This window comes from Elephas maximus, chromosome 13, assembly GCF_024166365.1.
Source record: "Elephas maximus indicus isolate mEleMax1 chromosome 13, mEleMax1 primary haplotype, whole genome shotgun sequence".
NCBI classification, from domain to species: domain Eukaryota; kingdom Metazoa; phylum Chordata; class Mammalia; order Proboscidea; family Elephantidae; genus Elephas; species Elephas maximus.
The window spans coordinates 66666838-66679992 of NC_064831.1; the positions used below are offsets into that span (position 1 = coordinate 66666838).

General features: G+C 38.4%; 1 protein-coding gene across 10 annotated transcripts in view; it reads left to right on the plus strand.

The window, feature by feature from the left end:
* SCAPER (S-phase cyclin A associated protein in the ER) overlaps positions 1 to 13155 on the plus strand; it is a 495697-nt gene that overhangs the window by 11523 nt on the left and 471019 nt on the right. For all 10 annotated transcript variants that reach the window (XM_049852841.1, XM_049852843.1, XM_049852837.1 and 7 more), the window contains one exon: positions 631 to 692. In XM_049852841.1, coding sequence (XP_049708798.1) covers positions 651 to 692 — 42 coding nt within the window. In that variant the 5' untranslated portion in view covers positions 631 to 650. The remainder of the gene's footprint in view (positions 1 to 630; positions 693 to 13155) is intronic.

Below are 13155 nucleotides of genomic sequence, written 5' to 3' on the forward strand. Positions count from 1 at the left end.
GCTATATTAAATAGATTTCCTAAAAGTAAGATCTGTTCTATGCAGAACCTTAGGTAAATTGGTACCTAAGATATTCTAATGAAATATCAGTTTATTCAAGTTCTTAAGGAAAGGCTAGACAGTGTTTTTCGTACTGAGTTAAGACTTAATGCGTCATAAATCAATTCAGTGAGAACAGCACTTAAAGAAATATCACAGTACGTTAAACACAGTAGGGATAAATATTATTTCATGAAACTTGTTTCATTTAAACAGATACTATGAACTTGGTCAAGATATAAAATGTGTGTGTGTGCGTGTCTGTGTCTTTATGGGTTATAGTAAAAAAAATTGGAAGCCTCTGGGTTAGGATATGCTGAACTTTTCATGTAGCTTTAGATTTTTTTGCCATGAATAATTAGCACTGTTTCTCCTCCATTTTATTTTTTTGGAGAGCATTGAGGTATTGTTTAGCAAGAGGTATATAAAACAAACTATTATATCAAACGGGCAATATAAAGGAATAATTTCATTTTTTTTGGTGTTTATAATGTAGTGAAGAACTTGTAGGGATGAGATTTGTGTATTTTTATGAGTAAATATGATTTCATAATGGTGTTAATTATTTATCAAATATATTTTTTTCTATAGGAGTCACACCCCATGGGTTCATGTGGCAAAAGAGCTCCTTGACACAGGATTGTAGAATGATGGTAAGTGATCCATCCACTTTGAACACTAACCTTAGTTTTTTTGGTCTGCATCCTTTCCTCCCTTTCTTATACTTATTTTAATTTATTATCTTTTTTAGATTTTTGATTTATTTAGTTGCTGTTGGGAATATACACAGCAAAACATGTACCAATTCAACCGTTTCTACATGTGCCATTAGTGACATTGATTACATTCTTCGAGTTGTACAACCATTCTCACCCCCCTTTCCTTAGTTGTTCTTCCTCCATTAACATAAATTCACTGCCCCCTAAGGTTCCTACTTAATGTTTTGAGTTGCTGTTGTCAATTTGATCCCATATAGAAAGTTCTTAAAAGAGTATAATGCTTAAGGTAGAACTTCTTTACTAGTGAAGCAAAACTATTTTTTGGTTTTAAGAAGACTTCAGGGGATATTTTTGGTTTAAGGTTTGAGGATTATCTCAGGGCAGTAGTTTCAGGTGTTCAGCCAAACTGCATTGCTTCAGGAAGTCTGGATTCTATAAGAATTTGAAATTCTGTTCTGCAGTTTTCTTCTTTTGATTGGAATTCTTCTTTAGAGTCTTTGATCAAGATGTTCAGTAATGGTAGCCGGGCACCATCCAATTCTTCTGATCTCATGGCAAAGGAGGCAGTTGTTCATGGAGGCAATTAGCCACACATTCCATATCCTCCTCCTATTCCTGAAGCTCCTTCTTGCACTGTTGCACCACGTGAATAGAGACTAATTGTTGTGCCTTAGATGGCTGCTTGTAAACTTTTAAGACCCCAGGCACTGCGCACTGAACTCGGAGGTAGAAAAGAAGCACTAAAAACATTATTAGGCCAGTTAACTGGGATTTCCCATGTGACCATGACCCTAAACCTCCAAACCCAGAAACCAAGTCCCAAAAGCTTTTTGGTTGTAGATAAGCAGCCTCAGCAGCTACTCTTTATTTTTGTTATCTTTGTAAATACATCTATGATATAGCTTTTGCCAATTCAACTTTTTACAGGTGTGCAACTTATTGTCAGCAATTAAAATAATTGCCTGTGCACCTCTACCCTTAATCAGCACGATGTTTCCAACACCATTAACCACCCCTTTCTCCTGGCCCTGATAACCACTAATAAACTTTATTCTCTATATATTTGCCTTTTCTTATCTTTTCGTATAAGTGAGGTCATACAATATTTGTCCTTTTACGATTGACTTATTTCACTCAGCATAATGTCTTTCAGCTCCATCCATATTGTAGCATGTATAAAGACTTCATTTTTCTCCTGTTGGCTGAGAAGTATTCCGTTGTATGTATGTACCACATTTTGTTTATCTGTTTATCTGTTGTCGGGCATTTAGGTTGTTTCCATCTTTTGGCTATTGTGAATAATGCTGCAGTGAACACTGGTGTATAAGTCTCTGTTGCAGTCTCTCATTTCAAGTCTTTTGGGTACATACCTGTGAGTGGAATTGCTGGGTCATATGGTAGTTCTATTTTTAGTTTGTTGAGGAACCGCTACACTGTTTTCCACAACGGCTGTACTATTTTGCATTCCCACCAACAGTAGGTTGTTGTTAGGTGCTGTCGAGTTGGTTCTGACTCGTGGCAATTTCCCTACATCCTTGCCGACATTTGTGTTCTGTTTTTTTTTTTTTGTGTCTTAGCTATCCTAGTGGGAGTGAAATGTTATCACATTGTGATTTTGATTTGCATCTTCTCTGAGGGCTAAGGATGCTGAGCATCTTCTTACGTGTTTGGTGGCCATTGCACGTCCTCTTTGGTGAAATATCTATTCTTTTTATGATTTAGTTATTTGTCTTTTTGTTGTTAAGTTGTAGAAATTTTCATTTATTGTCTTTTTTAATGTAATATTTGTTACATACAAGAGACTCTATGGAACACATTTGTTATAAAGCTCAACAAGAGAGTGAAGAGCCGTGAATGAACTATTCAACTTGAGCACCCAGGAATTGTTGCCACTACTCAAGCTAACCTTTGTGGACCAAGGGCAAGAGTACAAGTAGAAGCCAGTTTCTTTTATGCTGTAATATTAAAAAGTTATAACTCAATCCATGCCAACAACCTTGTCTATTTTTGTACCTAGGGGCCATCCAGCTCTTAAAGGAGCCGTGGTCTCTGGAGGCAAGCAGGGTGGAAGCTGGGGCAGCGCTGTGTTTTGAGTCTGGGATGGGGACTGATTTGGTCAAACTTCCCAGAGAGCCTGGGCAGGCAGATTCCCCTCCTGCACACTTCACTTTTTCTAACTCAAGATTTTCAGGTAGTTCTAAGTATTTTTCTGAATTACCCCTTAAACAGAGGGGAAGGAGGGAATGCAGTTATGTAGGGGAATCCAATGTGCCTAAACACCTGGTTAGAGTGATTTGGGGTGGGCGGTCTTAAACAAAAGCAGCTCTTAACTCTGGTTTCCAAGACAGAAACTGTGATTTGCACTCTTCTCTCCCCATTGTTTGGCCTGAGAGGACCCAGTTCAGTTTGTGAATCCCTCTCTTAATTCCTGTTCACTCAGTTTTTGTTGGTGTTACGTGCTGTTGAGTCAGTTTCAACTCATGGTAAAACCCTGTGTAAAACAGAATGAACTGCTGCCTGGACCTTCACCATCCTCATGATTGTTGTTACGCTTGAGCCCATTGTTAAAGCCACTGTGTAAATCCATCTCAACAAGGGTCTTCCTCTTTTTCACTGACCCTCTAATTTACCAAGCATGATGTCCTTCTCCAGGGACTGATCCCTCCTGATAACATGTCCAAAGTATATGAGACATAGTCTCGCCATCCTTGCTTCTAAGGAGCATTCTGGTTGTACTTCTTCAAAGATAGAATTATTCACTTTTTTAGTGGTCCATGGTATATTCAATAGTCCTCACCAACACCATAATCAAAAGGCATCAGTTCTTCTTCAGTCTTCCTTATTCATTGTCCAGCTTTCGCATGCACATGAGGCAGTTGAAAACACCATGGCTTGGGTCAGGTGCACCTTAGTCCTTAAAGTGACATCTTTGCTTTTTAACACTTTAAAGAAGTCTTTTGCAGCAGATTTGCCCAATGCAGTGTGTCGTTTGATTTCTTGACTGCCGCTTCCATGAGCGTTGGCTGTGGATCCAAGTAAAATGAAATCCCTGACAGCTTCAATATTTTCTTCATTTATCATGATGCTGTTTATTGGTCCAGTTGTGAGTATTTTTGTTTTCTTTATGTTGAGGCGCAATCCATACTGAAGGCTGAAGTCTTTCATCTTTATCAGTAAGTACTTCAGGTCCTCTTCACTTTGACTCAGGTACCTATTATCTTTAGGATTTGCTCTTTTTGGTAGGTGGGACTTTCTGAAGTGTGAGGCCCATGGCAGGGGCCCTTCTCATTGGGATATTAGGGCAGCAGTGCATCTACTCATGTATTTCTTCCCTATCCCATCCTTCCCACACTCTGCACCCATCCTCAGTTTATGATTTTTCATATCTGTCATTTAAGATCATTTTCCTTCTGTCTGCTATATCCATAGAATTTCCTACAGTGGTGGTCTTTTGCTCATAGATTTTGTTTTTGTTTTCCTGAAGGTGTCTTTTTTTTTTTTTTAATTGTGTTTTAGGTAAAAGTTTAGAGCAAATCAGTTTTTCATTCAAAAATTTCATACACAAATTGTTTTGTGACATTCATTGCAATTCCTGCAATGTGTTAGCACTCTCCGCCTTTCCCTTTCCACCCTGGGTTCTCTGTGTCCATTAGTCTAGTTTTCCTCTCCCTTCCTACCTTCTTGTCTTTGCTTTTGGGCAGGTGTTGCCTGTTTGGTCTTGTACACTTGATCAAACTAAGAAGCAGTTCCTCACATGTGTTATATTGTTTGTTTCATAGGTCAGTCTAATCTTTTGCTGAAAGGTGGAATTTGGGAGTGGCTTCAGTTCTGAGTTGGCAGGGTGTCTGGGGGCCATATTCTTGGGGATTCCTTGAGTCTCTGTCAGACCAGTAAGTCTGGTCTTTTTTTGTGAATTTGAATTTTGTTCTACATTTTTCTCCTACTCTGCCTAAGACCCCCTGTTATGGTCCCTGTCAGAGTGGTCGGGGTAGTAGCCGGGCACTGTCTAGTTCTTCTGGTCTCAGGCTGGTGGATGCTGCGGTTCACATGGTCCATTAGTTCTTTGGACCAGTCTTTCCCTTGTGTCTTTGGTTTTCTTCATTCTCCTTTGCTCTGAACGTAATGGGACCAATCGACGTTATCTTAGATGGCCTCTCACAAGCTTTTAAGATCCCAGACACTACTCACCAAAGTAGGATGTAGAACATTTTTTTAAAAAATAATTTTTATTGTGCTTTAAGTGAAAGTTTACAAGTCAAGTCAATCTCTCACATATAAACTTATATGCACCTTACTGGATACTCCCAATTACTCTCCCTCTAATGAGACAGCCCGCTCCCTCCTTCCAGTCTCTTTTCGTGACCGTTTTGCCAGCTTTTTTTAACCCACTCTATCTTCCCATCTCCCCCCCAGACAGGAGATACCAACATAGTCTCAAGTGTCCACCTGATGCAAGTAACTCACTCCTTATCAGCATCTCTCTCCACATTGTCTAGTCCAATCCATGTCTGACGAGTTGCCTTTGGGAATGGTTCCTGTCCTGGGCCTATGGAAGGTTTGGGGACCATGACCGCCGGGATCCTTCTAGTCTCAGTCAGACCATTAAGTCTGGTCTTTTTATGAGAATTTGGGGCCTGCATCCCACTGTTCTGTTCCTTCAGGGGTTCTCTGTTGTGTTCCCTGTCAGATCAGTCATCGGTTGTGGCCAGGCACCATCTAGTTCTTCTGGTCTCAGGATGACGTAGTCTCTAGTTAATGTGGCCCTTTCTGTCTCTTGGGCTCATAATTACCTTGTGTGCTTGGTGTTCTTCATTCTCCTTTGATCCAGGTGGGTTGAGACTCATTGATGCATCTTAGATGGCTGCTTCCCAGTGTTTAAGACTCCAGATGCCACACTTCAAAGTGGGATGCAGAATGTTTTCTTAATAGATTTTATTTTGACAATTGACTTAGATGTCCGCTGAAACCATGGTCCCCAAACCCTTGCCCCAGCTTTGCTGACCTTCGAAGCATTCAGTTTATTCAGGAAACTTCTTTGCTTTTGATGTAGTCCAGTTGTGCTGACCTTCCCTGTATTGAGTGTTGTCCTTCCCTTCACCTAAAGTAGTTCTTGTCTACTATCTAATTAATAAATACCCCTCTCCCACCCCGCCCCTCGTAACCACAAAAGAATGTGTTCTTCTCAGTTTAAACTATTTCTCAAGATCTTATAATAGTGGTCTTATACAATATTTGACCTTTTGCAACTGACTAATTTCACTCAGCATAATGCCTTCCAGGTTTCTCCATATTGTGAAATGTTTCACAGATTCCTCACTGTTCTTTATCAATCCGTAATATTCCATTGTGTGAATATACCATAATTTATTTATCCATTCATCGGTTGATGGGCACCTTGGTTGCTTCCATCTTTTTGCTATTGTAAACAGTGCTGCAGTAAACATGGGTATGCATGTATCTGTTCGTGTAAAGGCTCTTATTTCTCTAGGATATATTCCAAGGAGTGGGATTGCTGGGTCGTATGGTAGTTCTATTTCTAGCTTTTTAAGGAAGCGCCAAATCTATTTCCAAAGTGGTTGTACCATTTTACATTCCCAGCAGCAGTGTATAAGTGGATGTAGAACATTTTTTTAATGAACTCTGTAATGCTAGTTAACCTAGATGTCCTCTGAGACCACAATCTCCAGCCCTCAGCCCCAGTAACTCAGTCCCTCAAGGTGTTTGGTTGTGTCTAGGAAGCTTCTATGACTTTGATTTAGTCAAATTGTGCTGACTTCCCCTATACTGTGTGTTGTGTTTGTCTTCACCAAAGTTAACACTTGTCTACTATCTAGGTAGTGATTTCCCTTCCCTACATCTCTCCTCCCTCATAACCATCAAAGATTGTTTTTTTCTCTATGTAAACCTTTTCTTGGGTTTTTTAAAGTAGTGGTCTCATACAGTATTTTCCCTTTTGTGATTGACTTACTTCAGTCAGCATAATGTCCTCCAGATGCGTCCGTGTTGTGAGATGTTTCACAGGTTCATCATTGTTTTTTATCATTGCTTAGTATTCCATCGTGTGTATGTACCATAATTTGTTTATTCATTCTTCTGTCGATGGGCACTTAGGTTGTTTTCATCTTTTTGCTGTAATGAAAATGGATGTGCCTATGTCTTTTGGTGTGACAGCTCTTATTCCTCTAGGATATATTCCTAGTAGTGGGGTTGCTGGATCGTATGCTATTTCTGGCTTTTTAAGGAGGAGCCATATCGTTTTCCATAATGGTTGTACCATTTTACATTCCCACCAGTAGTGCATAAGACTTTCAGTCTCCCTGTTTCCTCTGTAACATTTGTTGTTTTCTGTTTTTTTTGATCAGCCCCAGTAACACTGGGGTGAGATAGTATCTCATTGTAGTTTTGATTTGCATTTCTCTAATGGGTAGTGATTGAGAGTATTTCCTTACGTCTCTGTTAGCCACCTGTATGTCTTTCTTGGTGAAGTGTCTGTTCATATCCTTTGCTCATTTTTTTTTTTAAATAATTTTTATTGAGCTTTAAGTGAACGTTTACAAATCAAGTCAGTCTGTCACATATAAGCTTATATACACCTTACTGCATACTCCCACTTACTCTCCCCCTAATGAGTCAGCCCTTCCAGTCTATCCTTTCGTGACAATTTTGCCAGTTTCTAACCCTCTCTACCCTCCTATCTCCCTTCCAGACAGGAGATGTCAACACAGTCTGAAGTGCCCACCTGATACAAGTAGCTCACTCATCATCAGCATCTCTCTCCAACCCATTGTCCAGTCCCTTCCATGTCTGATGTCCTTTGCTCATTTTTTAATTGGATTATTTGTCTGTTTATTGTAACCAAAAAAAAAAAAAAAAAACCAAACCCAGTGCTGTTGAGTCGATTCCGACTCATAGTGACCCTAGAGGACAGAGTAGAACTGACCCGAAGAGTTTCTAAGGAGTGCCTGGTGGATTCGAATTGCCGACCCTTTGACTAGCAGCTGTAGCATTTAACCACTATGCCACCAGCGTTTCCATTTATTGTAAAGGTGTTGGATTTTCCTATAGGTTTTAAAGATAAGACCTTTGTTGGATGTGTCATAGGCAAAAATTTTTTCCCAGTCTGTAAGTTCTCTTTATTTTTTGGTGGAGTTTTTTGATAAGCAGAAATGTTTAATTTGTAGAAGATTCCATTTATCTAGCTTATCTTCTGGTGTTTGTGTATTGTTAATTGTGGTTTGTATCCTGTTTATTTCTGGATTTGATTTGCAAATATATACATACAATAAGTAGATAGGATTTTCACATTTTTATTCTTGAAAGAGATTGAACTGTAACTTTCTTGTATTATCCTTTTTAGGTTTATTCAGGCCTCATAAAATGAGCTGCGATGTGTTCCTTCTTGTTTATTCTCTCAAGTTGGATCCAACTCAGGGTGACCTTCTGTATAATAGAGCAAAATGTTGCCTGGTCCTTCTTCATGTGATTACTAGTTCATTGTTCTGGCTATAGTATTAGTCCATCTCTTTGAGGATTTCCCTTGTTTTTGCGGACCCTCTACTTTACCAGACATGATGTCCTTTTCTAGTAGTGAGCCAACATCTTGCCATCCTTGCTCCAGGAATCATTCTGGTTGTATTTTTTCTAAGACTGGTTTGTTTGTTTTTCTCACAGTCAGTGGTATTTTCATTATTCTTCACCAACACCACAATTCAAGTGCTTCAGTTCTTCTATCTCATGGGTCATTAAAAAGACAGGATAAAAGAAAAAAGACCAAAATGGGTGTCAGAAGAGACTCTGATGCTTGCTCTTAGTGCAGAGTAGCTGAACAGAAGAAATGAAGTAAAAGAATGAACAGAAATTTCAAGAGGGTGGCTTGGGAACACAAGGTAAAGTATTATGAAATGTGCAAAAGACCTGGAGTTAGGAAAACCAAAAGGAAGGACATGATGAATGTTTCTCAAGCTAAAACTGAAGAGAAAATTCAAGCCTCGAGTTGCATTACTGAAAGATTGTATGGGCAAAAAATTGAATAACAGGAAGCATCAAAGAAAGATGCAAGGAATACACAGAGTACCAAAAAGAGTTGGTTGACATTCAACCTTTTTTATTTCCTGGAAGAATTAAATGTAATTTGCATTCTTAATTAGGAGAATTCACTAATGAAGCTCATTGGGTCTGGATTTTCTTCTTTGGGTTTCATTTTTTTTTAATAGATACTTAGTTTTTGGTTTCTTTATATGTCAAGATCTGCTAAGTTGTGTTTTTCAAGGAATGTGTTTCATCTAAATTTGAAAATTCATTGATAAATAACATTATTTATAATATTCCTTTAACTTTTTAATGTCTGTAGATTCTAGAATCTGTAGTAATATCTGTTTCCTCCCCTTGCCTCCCCCATATTAGTTATTTTTGCCTGTCTCTTTTTTTCTTGCCATCAGCCAAATCATTTGCCATTGTGTGGATTCCAACACATGGTGACCCCATATGTGGAGAGCAGTATTGCACTCTATAGGGTTTTCAAGACTGTGACCTTTCGGAAGCAGATGGTCAGGGCTTTCTTCCAAGGAGCCTCTGGGTAGGTTCAAGCTGCCAACCTTTTGGTTAGTAGTTGAACGCTTAGCTGATTTTGCCACCCAGGTTCCTTTTATCATCAATGGGTTTATAAATTTTATTGTTGTTGTTGTTAGGTGCTGTTGAGTTGGTTCCAAATCATAGTTACCCTATGTACAACAGAATGAAACACTACCTGGCCCTGCACCACTCTCACAATAATTACTTTTGAGCCCATTGCTGCAACCCTCTTGTTGAGGGTCTTCCTTTTTTTCGCTGACCTACTATACCAGCCATCATGTCTTTCTCCAGGAACTGGTCCCTTGGGATAACATGTCCAAAATATGTAAACAAATAAGTTTTCTTAGTGTATACAAATAACCAACCTTTGGTTTTATTGATTTTTCCCTATCATACATTTGTCTTGTATTTTATTGATTTTTTTTCCCCGTGTTTATTATTGCTTTTCTTCTTTCTTTGGATTTAATATGCCACTCTCTTTGTAGCCTTTTGAAATAGAGACTTAGACTATTGCTTTTCAGCCTGTTTTCTTTCTAATATGTTATTTAAGGTTATTCATTTCCCCTTACACATGGCTTTAGCCATATCCTGAAAGTATTAATATGTGATATTTTTATTATCATACGTTTAAAAGATTTTCTAATTTCCATTATAACTTCTTTGATCTATGGTTATTTAAAAATGCGTTGCTTAATATCCAAACCTATGAGGATTATTCTGGGTAGCTCTCTTTGTGCTTCCTATACTTTGAAATTTAGTATAATTGACAGTTTTGGAAAATTCTGTGTGCATTTGGAAAGAATATGTATTCTGCCATTGTTGAGTGCTGAGCTTTTCGGTTATATTAAACTTATTAACTATGTTGTTCAAATCTTCTATGCTGTTACTTTTTTTTTTTTTTTGGGTAACTTATTCTGCCAGCTTCTGAAAGAGCTTGTTAAAGTTTTTCACAGTGATTTTGATTGTTCTTTATTTCTCCTTGTAGGTCTGTCAGTTTTTTGCTTGATATGCTATGAGATGCATACATACATAGAATTATTATATTTTCCTGGTTGTTGAGCCTTTTATCACTATGAAATATCCATATCTCTAGCAGTATTTCTTAAGGACTACTTAGTTTGATGTTGGTATAGCTACTCCATATTCTTTTGGTTGTTTGCCTGCTCCATTTTTTTCCCTATCCTTTTATTTTTTTGTATTGATATATTTTTATTGAGGTGAAATTCACATAGCATACAATTAACCATTTTAAATTGTACAATTTGATGGCACTTAGTACATTCAGATGTCATGTAGCCATCACCTCTGTCTAGTTCCAAAACTTTTCATTATCCCAAAAGGAGTCCCTGTACCCATTAAGTAGTCACTCTTCATTCCCTCTTCCCCTCAGCCTTAATCTGCTTGCTGTCTCTGTTGATTCACCTGTTCTTCATATTTCATGTAAATGGAATCACACAAGTGGATGCTTTGTGTCTGGCTTTTTTCACTCCATGTCTTATTTTTAAAGTTTGTCTATGCTGCATCATGCATTAGTATTTCATTCCCTTCTATGGCTGAATAATATTCCATTGTATGGACATAGGAAACCCTGGTGGTGTTGTGGTTAAGTTCTATGGCTGGTATCCAAAAGGTCAGCAGTTTGAATCCACTAGGCACTCCTTGGAAACTATGGGGCAGTTCTGCTCTGTCCTGTACGGTTGTTATGAGTCAGAATCAACTTGATGGCAATGGTTTTGGTTTGATATGGATGTAGCACATCTTGTTTACCCATTTATCTGGTCAGTGATATTTGGGCCACTTCCCACTTTGGCTATTGTGAATAGTACTTCTGTGAGCATTCATGTGTACAAGTATTTGTTTGAATACTTGTTTTCAGTTCTTTTGGGTATATAGCTAGGAATTAAACTGTTGGGTCATATGGTAACTTTATGTTTAACTTTTTGAGGAACCACTAAATTGTTTCCCAAAGCAGCTCCCTTCCTTGTAGTTTTAAGGAGTGTCTCTTTCAAACTATGTATTTAGATATTTAATTGAGTCTGATAACTTTTATCTTTTAATTTCTTTTGTTGTTCATGCTTTTGATGTCATATTTAAGAATCTATTGTCAAAAACTAGGTCCAGAAGTATCACTCCTATGTTTTTTCCTTGGAGTTTTATGGTTTTAGTTCTTATATTTAGGTCTTTGATCCATTTTGAGTTGATTTTTATATATGGCATAAGGTATGGGTTCCAACTTCATTCTTTTGTTTGTGGAGATCCAGTGGTACCAGTTGTTTATTGAAAAGGTTATTCTTTCTCCACTGAATGGATTTGACATGCTTGTCAAAAATCAACTGGCCATAGATGTATGGGTTTATTTCTGGATTCTAAATCCTATTCCGTTGTCCCATATGTGTATTCTTATACCAATACCACACTGTTTTTTTTTTTTTTTTAATTGTAGCTTTATAGTACATTTTGAAATTGAGACATCTGAGTGCTCCTGCTTTGTTCTTGTTTTTCACAATTGTTTTCGCCTTTTGGAGGACCTTGTAGTTCCATAAAAATTTGAGCATTGGCTTTTCCATTTTTCCACATAAGTATGTTGGAATTTTAATGAGAATTGTGTTGATTCTTTGGATAGTTTTGGGTAGTATTGCCATCTTAAAAATATTGTCTTCTAGCCCTTGTATACAGATGGCTTTCCTTTTATTTAGGTTTTCTTTTCTTTTTTTTAGAAATGTTTTGTAGTTTTTAGTGTACAGCTCTTTCACTTCCCTGGTTAAATTTATTCCTACGTATTTTATTTACTTATTTATTTTTTAATTTTTATTGTGCTTTAAATGAAAGTTTACAAATCAAGTCAGTCTCTCATAAAGATATTTATATACACCTTGGTACTTACCAAAACCCACTGCTGTGGAGTCAGTTCTGACTCATAGTGACCCTATGGGACAGAGTAGAACTGCCCCATAGAGTTTCCAAGCAGCACCTGGCAGATTTGAACTGCTGACCTCTTGGTTAGCAGCCGTAGCACTTAACTACTACGCCACCAGGATTTCCAATACACCTTGGTATATACTCCTAATAGCTCTCCCTCTAATGAGACTGCACAGTCTCTATTTTCGTGTCCATTTGGCCAGCTTCTGACCCCCTCTGCCCTCTCATCTCCTCTCCAGAAAGGAACTACCCACGTAGCCTCATGCGTCTACTTGATCCAAGAAGCTCACTCTTCAACAGCAGCATTTTCTATGCCATAGTCCAGTCCAGTCCAATCCTTGTATGAAGAGTTGGCTTTGGGAATGGTTTCTGTCTTGGGCTAACAGAAGGTCTGGGAACCATGACCTCCGGGGTCCTTGCAGCCTCAGTCAGACCATTAAGTCTGGTCTTTTTATGAGAATTTGGGGTCTGCATCCCACTGCTCTCCTGCTCCCTCAGGGGTTCTCTGTTGAGTTCTCTGTCAGAGTAGGCATCGGTTGTAGCCAGGCACCATCTAGTTCTTCTGGTCTCAGGATGATGTAGTCTTTGATTTATGTGGCCCTTTCTGTCTCCTGGACTTATAATTACCTTGTGTCTTTGGCGTTCTTCATTCTCCTTAGCTCCAGGTGGGTTGAGACCAATTGATGCATCTTAGATGGCTGCTTGCTAGTGTTTAAGACCCTAGACGCCACTCTCCAAAGTGGGATGCAGAACGTTATCTTCATTGATTTTATTATGCCAAGTGACTTAGATGTCCACTGAAACCATGGTCCCCAAGCCCCCACCCCTGCTATGCTGGCCTTTGAAGTGTTCAGTTTATTCAGGAGACTTCTTTACTTTTGGTTTAGTCTAGTTGTGCTGACCTCTG